The 23,898-nt window shown below is 38.0% G+C and overlaps 2 protein-coding genes across 4 annotated transcripts in view; one reads left to right on the forward strand and one right to left on the reverse strand.

The window, feature by feature from the left end:
* The window catches only part of rel (v-rel avian reticuloendotheliosis viral oncogene homolog), a 58,684-nt gene that overhangs the window by 21,781 nt on the left and 13,005 nt on the right, over positions 1 to 23,898 (forward strand). For all 3 annotated transcript variants that reach the window (XM_060831540.1, XM_060831541.1, XM_060831542.1), the window contains exons 6-9: positions 13,843 to 13,983; positions 15,686 to 15,790; positions 19,532 to 19,747; positions 23,469 to 23,543. In XM_060831540.1, the coding sequence (XP_060687523.1) occupies positions 13,843 to 13,983; positions 15,686 to 15,790; positions 19,532 to 19,747; positions 23,469 to 23,543 (537 nt within the window). The remainder of the gene's footprint in view (positions 1 to 13,842; positions 13,984 to 15,685; positions 15,791 to 19,531; positions 19,748 to 23,468; positions 23,544 to 23,898) is intronic.
* The window catches only part of pus10 (pseudouridine synthase 10), a 95,523-nt gene continuing 91,224 nt past the window's right edge, over positions 19,600 to 23,898 (reverse strand). The window contains exon 20 of the transcript XR_009645119.1: positions 19,600 to 19,630. The gene's annotated coding sequence lies outside the window, so the exon portion shown is untranslated. The remainder of the gene's footprint in view (positions 19,631 to 23,898) is intronic.

Raw genomic sequence — 23,898 nt, forward strand, 5'->3', positions numbered from 1 at the left:
TGTCTGTCACCAAGGGTGGCTCAGCAACACCACTACTAACAAAGCTGACCAAGCTGTAAAGAACACTGTTGTTGGACTGGGTCTTAGTAGGTGGGAACCAGTAAGTGGGACAAAACATAATTTGCCTCACCTTCATCAGTTTGCCTGTCACAGAGGCATTTGTCCATGACTGCATCAGTAAGAGTGACCACCACACAGTCATTATAGAGATGACCTTTTGGCTTCGCATTGAGAATACACTTTATCATGTAGTATGGCACTATCAATGGGTAAAATGGGATAGATTTTGAACAGTTGTAGCTCACGAGTGGGAGTCCATGAGGTGCTGTGAGTCATCAGCAACAGGATTGTACTTCAACATAATCTGCAAACTCACTGCCCAAAATCTCTTTCACTCTAACATTGCTGTCAAGCCAGAGGGGTTTAACCTTGGTTCAGTAACGAGTGCAAGAGAACATGCTAGGAAGAGCCCAAGGCATATCCGAAAAAGGGGGTGTCAACCTGGTGAAACTGAAAAACAGGACTACTTATGTGCCAAACTACAGAAGCAGTGATAGAGATAAGTAATTCCACAATATTAAGATTTAGGCTCTGTATTTCTGCCACATTTATTCATGAGCCATGGTAGACAACTCGCTGGAGAATGAGGCTGTAAAAATATGTCCAACTGGGGATGGGCGCATCAGTGTAAAAGATAAAGATGAAGAATTTGCAAACATCTTCAGCCATAAGTGGCAAGTGACTCATTTCAGCCTTGGTCAGGATGCCAACATCACTGCCAGTCTTCAGCTAATTCAGTGCATGCTGTGTGGCATCTATAAGCACTGGAGGCACTGGATACTTCAAAAGTCATGTTCCCTGACAACATTCTGGCAATAGTTCTGATGATGTTTAGTCTAGAACTTGCCATGACCCTAGCCAAGCTGTTCCAGTACAGCCATAACACTGGCTTATGTACAGCAATGTAGAAAATTGCCCAGATATACCTGAACACTCAAAGCAGGCAAAATTCAACCTAGCTAACTACCATCCCATCAGTCTACTCTCAATCAACAGTAAAGTGATGGAAGTTGTCATCAAAGGGCGACCAAGCAGTACTTGTTTAGCAATAGCCTGCTCACTGATGCATATTTTGGGTTCCAGCAGGGCCATTCAACTGGTGACCTCTTTACAGTTTTGGTTCAAACCATAGATGAAGGAATTGAATTCCAGAGGTGAGGTGAGAGTGACTGCCTTTGACACCAAGGCCACATTTTACTGAGTGTGGCATCAAGATGCCTAAGCAAAATCGGGAGGGGTAAACTCTCCATTGGTTGGAGTCATACACGACATATAGGAAGATGGTTTTGCCTACTGGAGATCAGTCATCTCAGGATACCTCTGTAGGCATTCGCCAGAGGACTGTTCTAGGGCCACCCATCTTCAGCTGCATTCTTTAATAACTTCTTCTCCATTTGTAAGAAATGGAGATATTTGCTCATTACATAACGTTTAATGCCAATCACAATTCCTCAGATACTGAAGAAGTTCATGTCCAATTACAGCAAGAACTGGACAATATCTAGGTTTGGGCTGACAAGTGATAAGGTAAAAACAATGACTGCAGATTCTGGAAACCAGATTCTGGATTAGTGGTGCTGGAAGAGCACATCAGTTCAGGATGCTGCCTGAACTGCTGTGCTCTTCCAGCACCACTAATCCAGTGACAAGTGATAAGCTGTATTCATACCACAGAAGTGTAATGCAATGATTGTCTCCAACAAGACATTCAATCATATAAACATCATCAAGTTCATCCACAATCAGTATTCTGGGAGTTACCACCGATCAGAAACTGAATTGGACTTGAGTACAAATATTTTGGCTACAAGAAAAGGCAAGAATCCATAAGTTCTGCAGTGAATAAGTCACCTCCTGACTCTCCAAAACCTGCCCATCATCTACAAAGTGAGTAATATGAAGAAATAATCCATATTTGTCTGAATGAATACAGCTCCAACAACACTCAAGAAGTTTGTCTCCATCTAGGGCAAGATTTGATTGGTGACAGAGGGGCTAAATATTTTGTGAATGACATGCCAATGTTTAGTAGGAGCTGTGTGCACTATCTGTAGGCTGCAGTGCAGAAATTCATTAAGGCTTCTTTGATAGCATCTTTCTTTGATGGCACCTTCCAAACCCATGACCATAACTTCATAGATGAACAAAGGTGACAAATACCTGGAACACCACCTGCAAATGCCCCTTCAAATCACTTATCATCCTGACGTGAAAATATATCACCATTCCCGCACTGCTGCTGGGTCAAAATTCTGAAAAAGCCTCCCCAATGGCATTGTGGATCTACTTCCACTAAATCGACTGCAGGTAGTCAAGAAGACAGGTCACCATCCTGTTCTCAAGGGCAACATGGGATGGACAATAAGTGCTGTCCCAGTCAGCAATGCCCACATCCAGTGAAAGAGTTGGGGGAAAAAAATACCCCACTGAAGAACTTGCTCAGAACAAATGCCTAATGAGATGTTTAACTTGGGCAGTATCAAGTGGACACCGGATGCAAGAATTTTGCAAATCTGATATCCAGAATAAAGGAAAATGCATCCTCCTCCCATCCCTTGTGTTACAAATCAGCAACAAATGCGAGTGTCCAACTGCAAGTTTAAATCACCTGTCAGCAACTTTGAAACCCAAACTAAAATTGATTTTATTAAATAAAACATTTGTTTAATCATACGAGGACATAATTTGAAACGAAGTAAAATCGTGGAATACTTATAATCATTCCTGTGGTTTTGAAATGGTATCTTACTAAATTGGTGAAAGTTACTATATTTTATGAAATTTATCTTGATAATATTGTATTGGCTTATTCACAAGCTGTTTTCAAAAGTTTAAAACCATTTTAATTAAATTTCTCCAGTATGAATATTAATTAAATTTTAATTAAATTTCTCCAGTATGAATATTCAACATGCTCCTACTTTTTTGTTCCCAAGTTCCTGTTGTCCCTTTTCACCAGGCTGCACCCCAACTAAAGGTCAGTCGATGAGGTCTTCCACTGTTAACTATTGTTAGTTTGAGGTGAGCGAAATCAGCCAAGCTACAGTTTTTTGTGTTGGTTTCTTTTTTCTTTCCTCCTGCAGTTTTATGGGCTCCCACATACACTGCCACATTGTTGAGAGGTTGCTTGGTACTTGCCCAAAATATCACACTTGTTTAAATTTAGCATAGATATGTTACTATCCACAATTCCATCTCGGTCAGCTTTATTACTTCTCAATTGGTATTGAAGTTGAAAGGTGAGGCATAGATGTATTTTCTTCCTCAAACTGGAATTTTATTCTGTTCAAAAATTTACATAGTTTGTACAAGTTTGGAAAGTCAAGGTGCTTAGACCATAAAACCATAAGACATAGGAGTAGAAATAAGGCCATTTGGCCCATCGAGTCCATTCCGCCATTTAATTATGGCTGATGGGCATTTCAGCTCCACTTACCCGCACTGTCCCGGCAGCCCTTAATTCCTTGTGAGATCAAGAATTTATCTCTGTCTTGAAGATATTTAATGTTCCGGACTCCACTGTGCTCTGTAACAATGAATTCCACCGGCCCACCACTCTCTGACTGACTGAAGAAATGTCTCCTCATTTCCATTCTAAGTTTAAGGCTGTGTCCACGGTTCCTAGTCTCCCTGCTTAATGGAAACAACTTCCAGCGTCCACCCTTTCTAAGCCATGCATTATCTTTTAAGTTTCTATTAGATCTCTCTTTAACCTTCGAAACTCCAATGAATACAATCCCAGGATCCTCAGCTATTCATCGTATGTTAGGCTTACCATTCCAGGTGTCATCCCTGTGACTCACCTTTGGACACGCTGCAGTGCCAGTCTGTCCTTCATGAGGTCTGGGGCCCAAAAGTGGACACAGTATTTTAAGTGGGGCCTAACTAGAGCTTTATAAAGCATATGCTTCAGAAGCATATTACTGCTTTTATTTTCCAACCATCTTGAGATAAATGACAACATTATATTTGCTTTCCTAATCACTGACTCAACCTGCAAGTTAACCTTTAGAGAATTCTGGAGTAGTACTCCGAGATCCCTTTGTACTTTGGCTTTATGAATTTTCTCACCGTTTAGAAAATAGTCCATGCCTGTGTTCTTTTTTCCAAAGTGCAAGGCCTCACATTTGCTCACAGTGAATTTCATCAACCATTTTCTAGACCGCTCCCCCAAAATGTCTAAATCTTTCTGCAGCCTTCCCACCTCCTCAGTACTGCCTGCTTGTCAATCTAACTTGGTATCATTGACAAATCAAGTCTCTTCATCCAGATCATTAATATATAAAGTGAACAGCTGCGATCCCAACACTGAACCCTGCGGGACACCACTTGTCACCAGCTGCCATTCTGAAAAAGAACCTTTTATCCCAACTCTCTGCCTTCTGTCAGACAGCCAATCCTCAATCCATGCCAATAACTCACCTCGAACACCATGGGCCCTCACCTTAGCAGCAGCATCCCATGAGGCTTTTGGAAGTCTAGATAGATAACATCTGCTGTGTTTTCCTGGTCTAACCTACTTGTTACCTCTTCAAAGAATTCTAACAGGTTTGTCAGGCACAACCTCCCCTTACTAAATCCACACTGACTTGTTCTAATCCAACCCTGCACTTCCAAGAATTTAGAAATCTCAACCTTAATGATGGATTCCAGAATTTTACCAACAACTGAATTTAGGCTAATCAGCCTATAATTTTCCATCTTTTGTCTTGATCCTTTATTGAACGAGGGGGTTACAACAGTGATTTTTCCAATCATCTGGGACTTTCCCTGACTCCAGTGACTTTTGAAAGATTACAGCCAACGCCTCTGCTATTTACTCAGCCACCTCCCTCAACTCTAGGATGTAACCCATCAGGGCCTGGAGATTTCTCGATTTTGTTTTAGACTTTTTAGCTTTTCTAGCACTTTCTTTTTTGTAATGCCTACCATACTCAACTCTGCCCTCAACTCTCCATAGTTGTTGGGATATTATTCATGTCTTCCACTGTGAAGACTGACGCAAAGTACTTATTAAGTTCTTCAGTTATTTCCTTATCTCCCATCACTAGCTTTCCAGCATCAGTCTGGAGCAGCCCAAGTCTACTTTTGCCTCTTGTTTGTTCCTTATGTATTGAAAGAAACTTTTATTATCATTTTTAATATTACTGGCTAGCTTACCTTCATTTTTGATTCTCTCCTTCCTTATTTCTCTCTTTGTTATCCTCTATTTGTTTTTGTAGCCTTCTCGGTCTTCTGATTTTCCAGTGCTTTTGGCCACATAATAGGCTCTCTCTTTTTCTGTGTTCCATTTCCTGACTTCCTTTGTCAGCCATTGCTGTCTAATTCCCTTCTGAATAATGTTTCTTTGGATGAACCTCTGTACTGTGTTCTCAAGTACACCCAGAAACTCCTGCCATTGTTGCTCTACTGTTTTTCCCGCTAGGCTCTGCTTCCAGTCAATTTTCGTTAGTTCCTCTTTCATGCCCCTGTAATTACCTTTATTTAACTGTAACGCCATTACATCTGATTTTGCCTTCTCTCCTTCCAACTACAGACTGAACTCTTATCATATTATGATCACTGCCTCCTAAGTATTCTTAGTGTACTTTAAGATATTTTATAAAATCTGGCTCATTGCATATCACTAAGTCCAGAATAGCCTTCGCTCTTACGGGCTCCATCACAAGTGTGTTCCGAAAAACCATCCTGGAAGCATTTCATGAATTCCTTTCCTTTGGATCCACATTATTAGTACAGCTTGGGCTAAGTTAACCTACCAGATGAAACTTGTAGAAAATTTAAATTGAGCAATTGTGATTGATTGCTCAAAAGATATTTCTTAGACTTATCAGTCACCCTCTTCCAACTTCTGAGATGATGGATTTAAGAAACCAGTTAATAAATGACTTTTTTTGTCTATTAGATGTTCCAATTTTCATATTTAACAAGGGAAGTATCCATGTGAACTGGGGTAAATAAATAAACAAGTAATGGTACCAGGATACATTTATTTAGGCAGACTCTATTTTATGTTCAGATATAGGAATTTAAAATGAAATATTATATTGCAAACATTCTTGTAAAGTGTTGACTCAATATGTCTTTGTATCCCAATCCAAGTGCCAACGTAGAACGTTATCGTGCAGTACAGGCCCTTTGGCCCTCTGGTTCCACAGGTTGGCACAACAATCTGAAGCCCATCTATCCTACACTATTCCATTTTCATCCATGTGTTTATGCAATGACCATTTAAATGCCATTAAGATCGGCGAGTCTACTACTATTGCAGGCAATGTGTTCCAAGCCCCTACTACTCTGAGTAAAGAAACTATCTCTGACATCTGTCACATACCTATCCCTTTCCTATATGCTTAGGATTATGTGCAGTTTCCTCATTGTTCAAGTTTGTTGTCTTCTTTAAAACCTGCATGAGAGTAGAGTCTGGTGTGAAATTGGCACAGATGTTCAGAGAACTGATGGTTCATGCCATCAATGTTTGTGCTTGGAATAGCTTCTGCAGCTGCTTTCGGTAAATTGGATTTAGTGAGTTGTCATAGATGGCTTTCTAACTTCAGTGCTTTCCTCCGCAAAGGTCAGCTGTCTGCAGTGTTTTCTGAAGAGATCTGAATCTACTGTGCAGAAGTTGTAAGCCTTAATTTTTAAGTTGTCCTTTTTATAATTTTGTGCTGACAACTTTGATGTTGTTTGCCCTGAAACAATTCCCCATTGAAGATCTACTTTTTCATTCTTTAATTATTCATGAGAGGGACATGACATGTCGATGCTATTCTAATTTTTCAAAGGGTTATCTCCAAGGAGTTCTACCCAGTACAATGAAAGTCTTTATCGTTTGTGATTTCTGCCCTGCCACCACATTTACTTGACCAGATCTTGGATAACTTTGGATGAACTCCAGAGCTTTCATACAGCTCCCCTGCAGCAGACCCAGAATTCCTCACCACACAGTAGGGTGTTAATGGCCCACATGATTACCCAACTTTACTGAAAGTGACTCTCCTGTTTACAGTCTGGAATGCGTTTTCACCTTTATCACTTAGGCAGTTATTCGGCAGTGTGAATCTTCCAATCATTTTCTGTTTCATAGACATTCATATATAATGTTCTATAATGAGCAGATAATTCATTTCACCAGATTTACTGCTCAATGAGATGAAATTCATTTCGTTCCCCAATCATATACATTGCTACAAGTGATATTAGTATCTGTGTGTGGCCTAATGATGTATTCCTCCATTGGTACAACTAAAGAACATATCTCTTCATTTGATTATTTTAAATCATCCAATGTGAGTATTGTGAAGAAAAATTTAGTTTCTCATCACACCATATATGAATGTTAAACTTTGCAATAAGTGACAGTATTCATAATGTTAATTAGAGTTTTACTTTAAATTATGTGCATATTTGAAAATAAGATGGTCACCGGAACAGCACAATAAACAATGTACAGAGCAGCAGCAGTTCCTGAATTTGAACCACATGAACTGTCAAGCATGTATGTGTGCACTGTGGGTTTTGCTGCATGAACCTTTTTGGTAGTAATTGTGCAGTAAGTGCATATTCGGAAGCTGATGTCTGTGAAACTGCAGCGTCTAAAAGGGAACTGAGTACAGGAAATGAACCATACATCTGAAATTTGTTTTACTGTCTATAGTAAAACTAAATGTGAACTGTAATGCAATGATCTAAAGGGAATCTGTTTCATTATCATATTAGGTTTATTGGCAGGTTAATTCTCTAATAATATGGCATTTATTTAATTACAATGTCAATTCACAACAATTTAAAAAGGCATAAAGGATATTACTTAAAATTATAGAAGAGGAAACATAGCTTCTATCTGGTTTCCTCGTAAAACGGCACACATTGTAATTAAAACCACTTTTGTGGAAGTTTGACATTTTAGCATTTTTAAATTTGATTTGGTTTATATTTTGCTGTTAGTTTATAAATATTTACCATTTTGCATAGACTTTTGGAGGATGAACTGTTTTTACTGTTAAGTAGATGCTCAAAGCACTTTGAATATAACATTTTGGAAGTACTTTTTAATTTGAACTTGTACTTTAATTTTACATTCTAATATTGATAATAAAAATTCAAATTAAAGTAACAATTTCAGTGCAGTTTTCCAGAAAACTTGATTCTTTAAATGTAAAGGCAATAAATCGCCACATCTTTTCCCATCACAGATAATGTGCAACCAATATAATTCACCCCAAATATCTTTTGAGAAACTTCTGGATGAGACTAATTATCTTTCCTTCATTTCTTCTTTCTACTCAAAGTATATGTCTGAAAGTGGAATCCTGACATTTGACTGTGTTTTGCATACGTTTTATTGTCTGTTCTATTGTGTATTCTTGTTGGTAACTCAGTACGATTCATTAGAAAATCAGCATTATCCAAACAGCTGAGTATTGATACTCTAATTATTTCTTACTGTAATTCCTTTATTTCAAATTCTTCACACAAAAACATCGCCCAGAATTTAGTGAAACCCTGAATCTCAGTTCCTCAAAATGAGGGTATGTTCTTCATCCTTATTCCATCCTGCAGAGTTGACCACTGTTGGGCTAAAACGACTGTATTTGTGCTAGTGACCATTAGAACTGTTGTAAAAATATTATGTTTTTTTAAAACTTTGATCACTTTGGTTTGAACATTTGAAAGGACAATGCAAATCAGACAGTTGGGCTCTATAGATTCAGGTTCAGATACCATAGGATTTGCTTTAGACCTGTGCAGCATGATTTTTAAAGTTTCAGCCAATCATCCTGTGCCCTCACCATATTGGCCTGTACAAATTTGGGCAATTTGCATGGCAGCAGGACATCCATGTTAATGTGGGAACACCGCCTTACTAGGCCTCCTAGTATAAATTGGCTACCTGCTGCCTGCTGCTGTGGAGCTATTGCTAAGCTGGCTTCTTTAAAAATGGCTCCAGGTCAGGATTGTGGAATGGAATTGGCACAGAGGCAGATCATCTCCACCCACTTCTGAATAGAATACCATCAATTTTAAAAGCCCATTAATTTTGTGAGTTTACACAAAAGTGCAATAAAAAAAGTTGTGCCCTTGCGCAGAGATAGTCAGAAATTCAGAGGTTGAACTTATTTGAAAAAATGAATGACCTGAGCTCTTAATTTTCAGGTCCCGCTCTTGATTTTCAGGTCTAGCTCTTGCAACATGTATTTGTGTATGTTGGAAGCCAGTCACCTTAGAAATTCACTTTGTAACAACTGAAAATATGGGTGGGAACACTGGAAAGTTCTATTCAGATGAAGCACTCAGCCATTCCAGCCGAAGCTGTTTGCCTCCGATTTGTGTAAACAATGGTTAGATGTTACAAGAGTAAGGATATACTTACTGTTCAGTATGGGACTTTATAGAGGACATTGTTATTAATATGGAGGTTTAATACTGATCACTTAACAGTTGCATGGGCTAATGATAGTCTGGGATTTTAAACTGCATCAGTTACACTTCAGAAAAACTAATATGCACATTAGAGAATTTTTTGGATTTGATTTATTTTCAGGCATAGCTCAGGAATACATCACTGTTGATTCTAACCTCCACCTTTGTCCAAAATCATTAATAACATCTTCTGTGTAGGCTTTTCTATTAAATTTTAATTTTAAAAATCAATTTCATGAGACTACCCAACACAACTCTTTCAGTATATCACCAGGAAGCTTATTCAGTCTTCCACTATTAAAACAGCACATGCACCATTCTGCTACAGAGGGATATGGATTTGCACCCACTGTTTCCTACGCAGTTGTTCAGTTTTTCTTGTCATTATGGATGATGCTGAATGGAGGAGGTGGATAGTTCCCCCACAGCAAATTCAAAGCAGTCAGAGGATTATTAACTTTGACCACTTTCTTTCAACTTCAAGCAATGGGGTAACAAAAGTTTGAGTTTAGAATTAATCATTATGGCCGAGGGAGGGGCTGGAGATGTGGTGGGATGAAGGGCGAGTTGCGTTTGTATGGACAAGCTGAGCTTTTCATGCCTAAGTTAAAACTTGAGAAATGGAGCAATTGAAACATAACCATGGCTCACCCACCAATGGTGTGACAAGTTACCTGCCTCTAAATTAGTGTGTGACTGGAAAATAAAAGGGGGAGGGGCTAAAATGAAAATAAGTGCTAAAAGTCTGTTTTAAGTATTATTTTGTGTTTTCATAATTATATAACTAAACTTTGCAGTGTTCACTTGCCATATAGTTTTTTTAAAATTTCTATTCTTTCATGTGATGGGTTTTTTTTAAAAATAAGTCTTTCCTCCAAGAAAATATACTCAGCTGCAAATAAGTAAGACAAATGATTCACACAAAATCCTGTGAATTACTATCATTTTGCCTGTGGTGTAATTGGTTGCCCAAGAGTTGATTTAAAAGTACCCTGTTTACAATATACCAGTTTTTGATCAGATCTACATGATAATAAATCTCTTACCTAATCACTGTTTGAATAATACACAAAAGGTCTAAATATTTTTGTCATAAGAGCATCAGTCATGTACTCTTGAATGTTAAAGCAATTTTAACTTAGAAAATTCTCCATTCAGATATACTATTCAGAAATGTAACTTATATTACATTGGGTAAATAATACTGATTTAAGTATATTCTTGCATTCCTTTGTAAATGTCTACATTACCCTCGCTGAGATTTTAAGTAAGGTAAAAAGTAAAATTATCAGCAAAACAGTAAATTGAAGGGAGTATCTCAAGAAAATTACAATCACTAGGGATATATACAGAGCAAAGGATTCCGGTGCTGGGCTGACAAACATCTAAAGTGCTGATGGACTTTATCCTCGAAAGCAAATAGCTAATGACATAGTTTTAATTTTCTATATTCCCAAGGTACAAGGAGGTTCCATAGATTGGAAAATTGGACAAATTCAAAAAGGAAGTCAAAAAATAAGAAATTACATAAAAATTAGTTTAACATTTGTCATACAGAAGATTTTAGAATCTGTTCTTAGATTTGTTATATCAGGGCACTTTTGAAATATTCAAAGTATTAAGCAGAATAAGCATTGTTTTGTGAAAGCAACATCATGTTTAACCAACTTATTGGTTTTCTTTGAGGAAATAAAGTATAGTGAATAAAGGAGAACCAATGGATTTAGATTTCCAGAAGGCATTTGATCAGGTCCAACACCAAACGTTATTGAGGAAAACAAAAATAGATGTTGTAATGGGTAGCATTGGTATGTATGGAAGCTTGACCCGCCAACAGGAAGCATAGAGTTGGCACAAATAGGTCACTTTCTGGTTGTTAAGATGTAAGGATTGGTGTGCCACAGGGTCAGTACTGGGATCTCAACTTCTTACAATTTATAGAAATGGCTTGGGTGAAGGGGCCAAAGACATGGTTGCTAAATTTGCTAATGACATAAAAGTAGGTAGGAAAGTAAATTGTGAAAAGGACTGCTGAAAAGGGTTTACAGGTAGGTTAAGTGAGTAGTCAAAGATCTAGCAAATGGAGTATAATATTGGAAATGTCATATTGACTATTTTGGCAGCAAAGATAATAATGCATATAATCTAAAATGGTGAGAGATTTCAGAGGCACCTGGGTGTCCTAATGCATGACTCTCAAAAGGTTAGCATGCATGTACAGCAAACCATTGGGAAAGTTAACAGGGGAAATTCAGTACCAAAGTTAGTGAAATTATGCTTCAGTTATCTGGAGTACTGTGTATGGCATTGTCGTTTTATTTAAGAAAGGATACAAATGCATTGGAAAAGGCTCAGTGAAGGTTTACTAAACTAAAATGTGGAATGGGCAGATTGTCTGATAAGGAAAGGTTGGACAAGCTATGTTTGTATTTAATGGAGGTTAGGAAGAGTACAGTGGATTTCATTGAAACATGCATGATCCTGAGACACCTTGAAGGGGGCGTGTTGAAATGATGTTTTGTCTTGTGAGAGAATGTAAAAGTAGAGTCACTGTTTCAAAATAATGGGTGCCCAAGATGAGAATGATTTTCTTTCTCGCAAAGGTGTTGATCCCTTGAAATTCTTGTTTTCAAAAGATGGTGGAAACAATATCCTTGCATATTTTTAAGGCAGAGGAGTATAGATTCATGATTAAACAAGGGCTAAAAGCTTATTGAGTGGTTGTGGGAATGTGGAATCACCAGATCAGCTAACTCTTACTGAATGGTGGAGCATGCTTGAAGGGCTGAATGGCCTATTCCTGATCCTAATTTGTTTTTGTTAAATCCTATGGCACATTTTGTCTTCTAGTATTGTAACATATTTTGTACATTTTAGTTAGTGCAAAATTGCAAGAATGCAATCTATCACTTACAGTATCATTTTGTTTATTTAGTGGACATGATCAGGAAAATCATAAAATTCAGTGGCTGAACTTTGTAAACTTAAAAATTGCATAGTTCATTTTATTTGCATTGACATCACACAATATGTCTTTAACCTGTAATTTATAATTGGTGATGCAAATATAAAAGCTATAAATGTCAACATGGCTTACTATATTGCATGAGAAATTTTGGTTGTACAAGGAGACTTTATGAAAATGTTCTTTTCAAACCTGAATGTGAAATTCTGCGCAGCTGACCTTTTTTGGATTAAAAAAGATCTGTTGACATTAGCAGAAGGTGTTCCTCTTGTTGCGTAGATTGGTTTGAAATTAGCCACCAAAAAAATACATTGAGTGGGTATCAACATTGCCTACTCACAACTGAAGATGGAATGACTCGGCTGTGACAACAGCGCTTACGTTTAGCCACAACATTATTCAAAAGGAAGTGTAACCTCATTTATGGTTTGACCTTAACAGGCTCCATGACTTTACTGTGAGGTGCACTTGAAAATTGCATGAGTTTGGTGCTTGTATGTGTCAGTCTTGTGGAGGTGGTGATTATTATTTAGTTGTGTAGCTTAGTGTCAGATATTTAGCCACTTAGTTATATTGTAATGTATGTATTTCTATTATAGTTATATAAATATATTAAGTATAGTTTTATTGCAATGTATTCAGCTTAAACTCACGAAAAGAGACTACATTGCTTTTGTTCTTGGTATCTTGTCAATGTTTGACACTTTGCAAACGGGTTGTTGGCCTTCCAAAATAGCTTGTCATTGAACAGAATAATCTCTCTTGTTTCACTGATGGAATTAAATTTTGTTTTTTTGCAACATTGATTTGCATCAGAGTTAACTGTTTGAAATTCATTAATTTAATCACATTACTCTATTTAAAATAAAACCCGAGGTAGAAGGAGGTAAGTTCCATCAGTATCTATTATCGTTGTACATCAAAGCCTTTTAATAAATTTCACCCCCCCCCCCGACCAAAGCTTTCATTTGCTGACCAGTCTCCCTATACTACATCATGTAGTACTGTAGGCATGATAGACCAGTTTATTGTTAGATTCAGCCCCTGCCAGAGGAAGCACCTTTGTATGCAGAAAATGTACCAGTCTTAGCCTGTTGCAAGCAGCATCACTTGCAAGAACAAGCATCACAAGCATCACATCCTTTAACAAATAGCAAGAAGGTCTTTATTTTTATGTGATTATAGGGACATTGAAATGCTGTCGAGATCCTGAATTCACCATTGTAAGAAATTCTATAAAAGCATGTCATCTCCTGCTATAATAGTGTATTGGAACACCAATAACTGCAAAGCTATGTCATAATCAGACCATGGAGCAGTGTGTTAGAATATCAACGTGCCAACGTTCCTGTTTCCTAATCTGATATATTTTAGTGCTATTTGTTTTATTTCAGTTACACAGGAGCAGGTTCTTCAGACAGAAGATATTGACCTGAATGTGGTGAGATTGTGTTTCCAGGTGTTTCTTCCTGATGAACGTGGCAGCTTCTCGAGAGCTCTTCCACCGGTCGTCTCAAATCCTATATTTGATAACAGTGAGTTTCCAAAACTATTGCTGATCACCTTTCCTAGTGCACTGACTGTATCATAAACCTGGGGAATAGATGGTACACACTGCTGCCACTGTGTCTGTGGTGGAGGCAATGAGCTTTGAGGGTGCTAGCTAGGGTGTCAATCAAATGGAATGTGATGACTTAGATGTGTTGAGTTTGAGTGGTGTTAGAGTTACACTTATAGAGGCAAGTGGAGAATATTTCACCTCAATCTTGACTTGTACCTTGTAAGTGGTGAACAAGTTTTGAAGTGTCCAGTGAGTTGTTTGCCACAGAATTCCCATCCTATAACATGCTTTTGCAGCAAGTGTTTATATGACCTTTTCAGTTTGTGATCAGTTGTAACTCCCAGGATATTGATAGGGAAGGATTCAGTAATAATAATGTCATTGAATGTTGAGGGCTGATGGTCGATTTCTCTCTTTTAGAAGATTATTATTGCTTGGAACTTGTGTGGTGCAAATGTTACTTGTCGTTTACTAGCCTAAGCCTGAATGTTGTCCAGGTCTTGCCGCATGTGGACATGGATTGTTTTGATATCTGAGAAATCACTAATATTGCTGAACATATCCACTTTTGATCTTAAAATGCAGGCAAAGTCATTGATGAAACAGCTGAAGATGGTTGGGTGTCATGAGTCAAATGAGTCACCCTTATTTCTCCTTTTGAGTTCAGCTGTTTTTATTTTCCATGTTTGGACCAAGGGCAATGAGTAAGGTGTTAAGTGGGCCTGATGGAACTCAAACTAATGGCCAATGAGTCAGTTATTGTTGAGTAAGTGCAGCTTGATAGCACCATTGATGACATCTTGCATCATTGTGTTGATGATTTGAGAAAACAGGCAGGAACTGAAGTTGCGCTGTGTTTTTTGGACATGGGTCAAATGGCCTCCTTCTGTGCAAGTAGAACTCTTTAAAGCCAAAAAGTATGAAACAGTGCTGTATCAAAACTGAAGGAGGCACTACTCCATGATATGTGGGGGATATAGAATAGGAAAAGACTGCATGATTTCTGGTTGATCTTTCAATAAACAAAGATGGAATTGATTGAATTGTGGGTGTGTTGAATATGACAAATCTAATGAGACAGTAAAATTTCTATCTACAGAAATATTTTAAACTCTATAGTCTATAAATTAACTGTAGGAGAAAGCAGGGTCCCCATTTATCCACAATTTTCTGCCACAATCCTCCAAGAACTCTTTGAGCCATACAGATTAGTTAACACACAAAATTAAATTGCTGTGCTATGCTAAACTTTAGCTGGGTTGCTTTGCAGTTGCTATATGTAGATTGAATTAGAGAATGGAAACAAATCTTTCTTTTATTATTTAGCGACACAGTGTTAGCCTGGTTCCTTTGTCCAAAAGCATTTTTATGCAAAGTAAATGCATATTGAGGTTGGATGTCAGTGCTCTCTGAATGTCGAAACCCACACATTTAGAAAAATTAACAGAGACCGCCAGTAAGCCCCACTTCAGCTAAGGTATCAGTGCCTTCCAGAGCTGAGTTAACAGGAGTAACTGAAAATATATACTATCTAGTGAGTGGTGTTACATTCTACTTGGAGGGAAAGGAAGAAAAAAGGGAAACAAATAGTATAGATGTAAGTGAGATGAGAATTAGGAGTTCTGTGAATTTTCTTTTGAAGGAATCAGCATTTTCCGTGCGTTTTGGATTTGCAGGGGCACCAAACACAGCAGAGCTGAAGATTTGTCGTGTAAACAAGAACACAGGAACTGTTAAGGGAGGAGATGAAATCTTCCTACTGTGTGACAAGGTTCAAAAAGGTAATCCATCATTTTCAGGTTTTAAAATTTTGTTTTTTTTCTTTAATTTATTATGAAGTTGAAGAAAGCTTAAAATTTATTCAGTCATCTGAAAGGAGTGGTGATGATGTTTAAAATCCGTCTACGATTGTCCAGAGTTGATTTACCTTTTCATTTCTCTTGAAAGATTACACATTCTATATCTTGATGCATTAGAAATATTGATTAGGATCAGATTTTTTCTTTATCGTAGAAAGTTGAAATGGTAATTTTTAAATGTTGTATCACGTGATTTTAGTACAACTTGATGCAGGATATTGGTATTAGTAAATGGACATTTTTGGTATGCAGTGCTACCAGAACATAGAGTGAATTTCGAGGATTGTTTCATTAGGTTTACACAACTCTAGAATATGAATATCTGAAATCATATTATTGAGGAATAAAATGTGAATGTTAATGTTTTATACCTGTGGGCATTAATGCACACCTATTTAATTATAGCGTCACACCCTTCCTGTATGTCATCAGCATACTTGAGAACATATATGCAGAAGAATCCTTCCAGCGATATTCAGATTGAGGATGTTTGTAGGTTCAAAAAGCTAAAGAAATGTGCAATGATAACTATAGAATATCAAGAGATTGAAGTTAACAGGAAAGATTTTGGAAAGGATCAACCTAATTGAATTTGTAAACATTTGATCAGGATACGTTGTACATAATGGTGATTTTTTTTAATATCAAAGGGTTAGTGAGATGTTAGGGGATTGTTTTTGTAATTTGGAGCAATGAAGTTTTGGAAATAGTCAACATAGAAAGGTAATTGAAAAGTATAATCTACACGAATCAGATGATGGCCAAGATTTTGCAGTTGCATTCACAGCGAAAACTATTGGTGTTTGCTGTTGTTACTGTGAAATCGACAGTTAAATGTAAAAAGTATGGAATGTTCTTGAAAGTAAATCTTTTCTCCTGCATAGTTTTCAATGATGCAATCAGTGTAGAATCAGCCATTTGGTATGAACTTTAACTTTTTATGCATTAATTTTATTGTTCAAACAATGTTTAATGAGGCGCAACTTAGCTTTTAACAGCACTAAGACATAATTATTGCTGAACTACTTCTCTGGTCCTGTTAAACTAATTCCACAAATCTGCAGTGCCATGACCACAGGTTCCAAATCTAATTAAAATTTTTAAAAAATGATATTTTCAGTGTTTTATGTTAGCTCCTTCATTAATCTGATGCAAATCCCAATCTCCTTCATTCTCTATAAGATAATTAAAATTTGATATTTTTTAAACTTCCAGGTTTGCTGTCTGATTGGCTGCTTAGCCTGTTCGTGACTCATTGTTTCTTTATAGATCCCTTTATAGCTGACATCAGAACTAAACTAAATCAACATTGTCTAAGGGAGGTCCTGAAGAATGTGTTCATTCTTACTTCAAGGTCAGGGGTGATGTGATTGCAAAGTCCAAGCCATTTTAGAGAGTGATTATTGCTGAGCAAAGAGACATGTTGTTGATACTTTTCATCTTTTGCTCATCAGGACAAACAAAGAATACCAAATTTTAACTGATCTCTGTAATTTGCACTGCAAGAGAAAAGAATGCTGATTGGTTGGCAGCTCAAATCTTAAAGGCCAAGCTGTAAGCTCTCCAAACACATGATGTCAACAATGAATATGTAGATACAGATGCTTTGTTTCCAAATGAAGTCACTAGAGGTTGTATGTAGATGAGAAATAGGAGTAAAGCAAGTCTGGATACTTATGCAACACCACTGGAAATGGTGTGGAGACGAGAAGAGGAGGCTACAGTAGTACAGGGGATCTTCGATTATCCGAAGGACCTGGGCAAGGAGTATTTCATTCGTTCGGTTAATCAAATGGCAGATAACATAATTAGTCAAGCATTGGGACCTTGCAATCTTGTTCTGATAATCCAAAATTCAGTTCATCGAATGTCAGATAATCGAGGTTCATCTGTACTTGCCTTTTCTAAAGGTTAAGTAATATTAAATGTAATCTGTCACGTTTTTATTGTAGTACTGCTGCTTTATGGTGTTTTAAATTTTTGTGTACACGAAGGTTTCTTCTTGCTGAAAATAATGTCACCCGTGTACCAGATAGTACTGTTTGTTTTGATTGATGTCATAAAGAGTAAGGAATGAACCTTGCTAATATTATATTAAAGATACTTTGAGTAGTAAAAAGAGCTTAATTTGGCTTGATGCTTTGTATGATTCGGATATTTGAACCCCATGGAACTTATCAAATAGTTTTGAAATATAGGTTTAGGGGAAATTTGGCCAGGAGAATGGCTAAAAGTTACAAATGATGATGTACTGAGGAGAATGAACAAACGAAAACAATTTGCTACAAAAACTCAGCAGATCTGACCGCATCTGTGAAAAGAAATCAGAGTTAACATTTCGGGTCAAGTGACCCTCTTCAGAACAATTTGCTAAACTTAGTTAGAAAAATGTAGAGACTGTACAGGGAACATCACGAGGAAATGGACACTCAATGGTGTAGAAATTGAATGAAGTTATCAGAAATCAAAAGACTGGAATAGGATAGCAAGATACAGGAAAGAGAGTGAGCCAAGGATCTGCCTTCAGGCAAAGCATATGACGATGATGCTTATGACAGTTGAAATGTTAAAAACTTCTCTGGAGCTTGAAATCCGAACCATCAACCTTCATTCAAGGATATTACAGAAAATAAATTGTTAATTGTAGAATTGGGGGGGGTGAAAACAAAGGCAATCAGGAAGTTCTTTCTTTTCAGACCATTACAGTGTGGATATGGTCCATTTATATGGCTTGCAGGGTCCAAAATGGGAATAACATGTGAATTAAATTGTTGAATTAGCTTTAATGTCACATGTACTCACATAAGAGTGATGAAAAATTTATAAATCTCCACTTCCAGAACCATCTTAGGTGCAAAGGTACCAAGGTACAATCCTTATTTACAGAATAGAGAAACAAAAAAAAAATGAAAGTTACATTACAGTTGTATATGGTATAACCGTAAGTCAGAAAAATAAGAAGCAAAGTTAAAAATACAAACATAATTGTTTCTTTCCAAAGGTGCTCTGCAGCATACCTGCGTAAGGGGCCTCCATGTGGTCTGACCGTGGGTTGCCACCACACTTCATACTGGACCATTGGCATTCCAGCTCCGGCTGCTGGTTACCAGCGTGCCCACTGTGGCAACTGGTGAGCTGGTGTCTCCGCCGACTGCACTTCAGAGACCAGGAGTCGGAGGCTGGGGCCGATGTCCGGGGTCAAGGGAAGGGAGAAGAGAGGCGGGGGGGAGGGGGGTGGGAAAGAAATGATAAAGAAGAAAAAGAACTGATGGAGCAAAGGAGCTCTGGTTGGAGCACCCTACTCTGGTGCTATCTTACTGGAAATGTTTGCTAAATGCTAAGATGTGCCAAGAATTTTTTTTTAAGTTTAAAATTTAATTGTGGACTTTAAAAAAACTGTAGCTTCAAAATGAAACAATTAACTATTTAATGTAGGATGAGTATTTTTACCTTGGATTATATTTGCACTTGTACAAAGTCACTGATGGGGTCAATACTGGCTTATCCTATGGGGGAAGGCAGATACAAGGTGCCAAACTTAATTTATTTGTACTAAAACAGATTTTGAGTCAATTCTGCATTAGTCATGATGTTAAACTATACATGGATTTAAGAATTCTTTTACACATTGTGTTGAACAAATCTTAACATTTATGTCCATAGATGATATTGAAGTTCGTTTTTTCACTCACAACTGGGAGGCCAAAGGTTCGTTTTCACAAGCTGATGTCCATCGGCAAGTTGCCATTGTCTTTCGAACACCTGCATATTGCAAAACAAACATTACTGAGCCTGTATCTGTGAAAATGCAGCTTCGAAGACCTTCAGACCAACAAGTCAGTGAATCCATGGAGTTCAGATACCTTCCAGATGACAGAGGTATTATACATAATTATTGGTGTAGAGTAGCATTACTTTTATCTTTAATAGGCTTATTCCACAGTATTCAGTTGTGATTGTATATAATAACTATGTTTTTGTACCCAAAGCTTTTAAGTATTGGGTAGAACTTAGCAATTTCCCTAGGAGTGGGCTGACTGATGAGGGGAGCATAACATTGAGTGCTGTGTTGATGTCATTAAGCTCATCGTCTACCCACAGTTGCTCTTTTTACTTGCAACTTGGAGGGAAGCCCACTTATCCATTGGACAGTTGAGGCCCTTACAGCCAGTTAACGACTACTTAAAAACTGAGTTGGACCACTGCTTGTCTTGGTGCTCGCCCGGACCAGGTGGCACCTAACAGCCTTGTCAGCTTTTGTGAAAGTTCCTGTACCTAAACGGGATTTCTGAGCCTTCCCCTGCAAATGTCCCCTACCAACCGTCCTGCTGAATCTGGCTTGCCCAACCTCATCACAGAAACTTTGGACTCCTGAAACCTCAGTCTCACAAGGCTGGTTGGCAGTTGCTTCCACTTTGGGGATGCCTATAATCCCAGTATCATCGTTTCTCATGATTGGCTAGCAGCTGTTGGAGGCAGGACTTAACAGCCTGAAAGTTGGGTTGAGTTCAGCAAGGGGAAGACAAGGCAAGCTTTTAAACTGGAGGTGGAACATCTCCCTCCGTGTAAGATTTGCATAATGCTATATTTTGGGTGTGTCTAATGAATTATATCTGTATAGAATATCTAGTTTTGTCCAGGCAATGTTTTACCTCTTGATCCTGAAGAATCTGATTTGTGTGCGGGAAGAGTGACAGTTCTTCATTTTAGTCTCGACTTGGCATTGAAGCTGAATCCTATTCTTGCCCATTTTGCACTGTCAAGCAAGGATCATTAATATGGGAACACTGGCTACTTGTTCTCTCCCCTCGATTGCTGAGATCAATTTTGTCTCTTATCACTAACTTTCAAAAGATTGGGACTTTCCTAGTCTTTATAGATGACCGATGTTATTTTTTGACTGTAAACAGTTTATAGTAACGTACTTCTTTTGACCATCTAGTGGGAGCAGTGAGCTTGTGGCCACAGTGTGTCGACAAGGCTTTTGATTAGTGTTACTTGCTTACATTCATCTTTCGCTTTTAAGTGGTGGGAGGGCCGAGCTATGTTTTCTTTTAGATTAGATTAGATTAGATTACCTACAGTGTGGAAACAGGCCCTTTGGCCCAACAAGTCCACACCGACCCGCCGAAGCGCAACCCACCCATACCCCTACATATACCCCTTACCTAACACTACGGGCAATTTAGCATGGCCAATTCACCTGACCCGCACATCTTTGGACTGTGGGAGGAAACCGGAGCACCCGGAGGAAACCCACGCAGACACGGGGAGAACGTGCAAACTCCACACAGTCAGTCGCCTGAGGCGGGAATTGAACCCAGGTCCCTGGCGCTGTGAGGCAGCAGTGCTAACCACTGTGCCACCGTGCCGCCGTTTTATCTGATAAAGCCTAAAGAAATTGATCCTTTGATGTTCCACTTGCAGATAAATATTAAAAATATTACTTCAATTAAAGAGGTGTCCTATCTACCATTTCAAACGTGTTTATTAAATGGAAGTTAAATTTATTATTATTTCATAGTAATAGAAACAGAAGTAGGCCATTTGGCCCATCGAGTCAGCTCCTCCTGCTTGCATTATCCCCATAACTCTTAATTCCCCTACCGTGCAAAAATCCATCCAATTGTGACTTGAATATATTTAATGAAGCTGCCCCTACTGCTTCCTTGGGCAAAGAATTCCATAGTTTCACTACTCTCTGGGAAAAGCAGTTCTTCCTCATCCCTGTCCTAAATCTACTCCCCCTAATCTTAAGGCCATGTTCCCCAGTCCTCGTCTCACCCAACAGTGGAAACAAATTGCCTGTCTCTACCTTATCTATCCCTTTCATAATTGTATATGTTTCTATAAGATTTCCTCACATTCTTATAAATTCTAGTGTGTACAGTCCCAGGCAGTTCAACCTCTCCTCACAAGATAAACCCCCTCATCTCCAGAATCCTGGTGAACGTCCTCTGCACCACCTCCAAAGCTAGTATATCCTTCCTCAAGTAAAGAGACCAGAACTGCAGACAGTACTCCAGGTGCAGCCTCTCCAAAACCTTGTACAATTACAGCACAATCTCCTTGCTCTGAAATTCAATCCCTGTAGCAATGAAAGCCAGTATTCCATTTGTCTTCCTGATTACCTGTTGCACCTTCAAATCAATTTTTAGTGATTCATGTATGAGCACTCCTAGGTCCCTCTGCACAACAGCATGCTGCAATCTTTCACCATTTATTATGTCTAATATTGTCCAATATTATTGGGTGGAATTTAGCAATTTTTTTTATTAGTTACTATTGGATGGAACTTAGCCACTAATTTTTTTTATTAGTTACAAGAAGGTATTGTCCAATATTAGACAATACCTTTTTTGTAACTAATAAAAAAAATTGAGCAAGTCCACAAATGAAAGTTTAGGTGATCTTGTTATTGACTGGATGGTTCCAGCAAAATGTGGGAGTCTCTGAAATTGAGAGTTACTCATGGCTAATCAGAATTAGGTCACTTAGACTGTTTTCTAGAATAGTTAAATGGAAAGCTTTGAGTTCACCTATCAAGTCAATCAGTTCTTATAGAGTCATGTGAAAGGTTAATCATCTAAGATCTTAAGTTAGAAAGTGATATTTGTATGGTCAACATCTTGTCCATTCTTCTACATTCCTCAATGTATATGGATGGTACCTAGGCTCTATCTTTCCATGGCAACGCAACCACTTCAGCTAAGTTGTCAGATTGTTTATCAGACATTTAGCACCAAATAGCAGTACTTTCCTTTTAAGTAACTATTGAAATGACTGAAACCATTGTCTTTTAGCCTGGTAACAAACTCAGTTTCCAAGGCACTGAGTTTCTATAGCCCTCTCTTGCAACTGTTTTGAGGTTAAACCAGAACATTTACAACCTTGATGTCAACTTGTGAGATGAGTTTTCAGCCAAACATCTGTGCTGTCATTAGTTCCACCTAATTTTGTCTGTCACTCAGCCCATCTGTTACTAAGACACTCATTGTTACCTTGAGGTGACTATTCCAGAATGTTCCTGGCTAACCTCCTAGTTTCTACCTTGTATAACGTTGAGTTTATCCAAAATTCTGTTTACTGTTTCTTACACTGACTTGTGGTTCAGATGCAACTCACTCTGAAAATGCACTCATTATTTTCTATCACTCCATGGCTGTGCCTTTTCCTATCTCCATAACACCCCACAAACCTCCTCAGAATTGTGCTCATCTCTAATTCTGGTCTTGTGTGCCTCCTATTTTAATAATGCCCTTCTATTTTAATTCTAACATTGTTGACTTTGCTTTGAGTTGGCCAGGTGTTAAACTATAACATTCCTTTCAGAATCTTGCTACCTTACTATCTTTTTTAGTTTTATATTCTCTTACCTCTTTAACTAAGCTTTTGGTTCTCTCTCCATAATGATCTTGTCAAATTTCATTTGTCATGCTTTTGTGGCATGCCTTGGGACATTTTATGTTAAAGGTGTGATTTTTAAAAAAAACTAACTTTGAAAACAAAGCCAGAAATGTTCTTACATGTTTTTTTCTATCCATTCACTTGAGAATGATGTTTTTAAATAATTCTTCTGCATTTTTTCTCCTTTATATAGATAACTGTTTTTACGAAAAACGAAAGAGGACAGCAGATGCTTTCCATAAGTTGCTGCAGGATTGGGCACCGTCAGGTAATGTTCACAATAAATACCACATCTCAAGACTATGGAGTCTTCTACTTGTTTTGAGAATTGCTTTTATCAGTTTGTAACTGTAGCATCATAATAAAACTGGGAAAGGCCTGTCACATGTCAGTAATAAATCAATATTCACTGACAAAGTAACACTGCTGTAGACATTTGACATAAACTCAGGGCATATTACTTCTATCTTTGATTTTCAGGACCTGCTTCTGAAACAAGGTCACAATAGCCTAGAATATTCGGTGTAACTTTACTATCATAGAGTGATAGAGATGTACAGCACGGAAACAGATCCTTCAGTCCAACCTGTCCATGCCGACCAGATATCCAAACCCAATTTAGT

This window comes from Hemiscyllium ocellatum, chromosome 10, assembly GCF_020745735.1.
Source record: "Hemiscyllium ocellatum isolate sHemOce1 chromosome 10, sHemOce1.pat.X.cur, whole genome shotgun sequence".
Lineage (NCBI taxonomy): Eukaryota > Metazoa > Chordata > Chondrichthyes > Orectolobiformes > Hemiscylliidae > Hemiscyllium > Hemiscyllium ocellatum.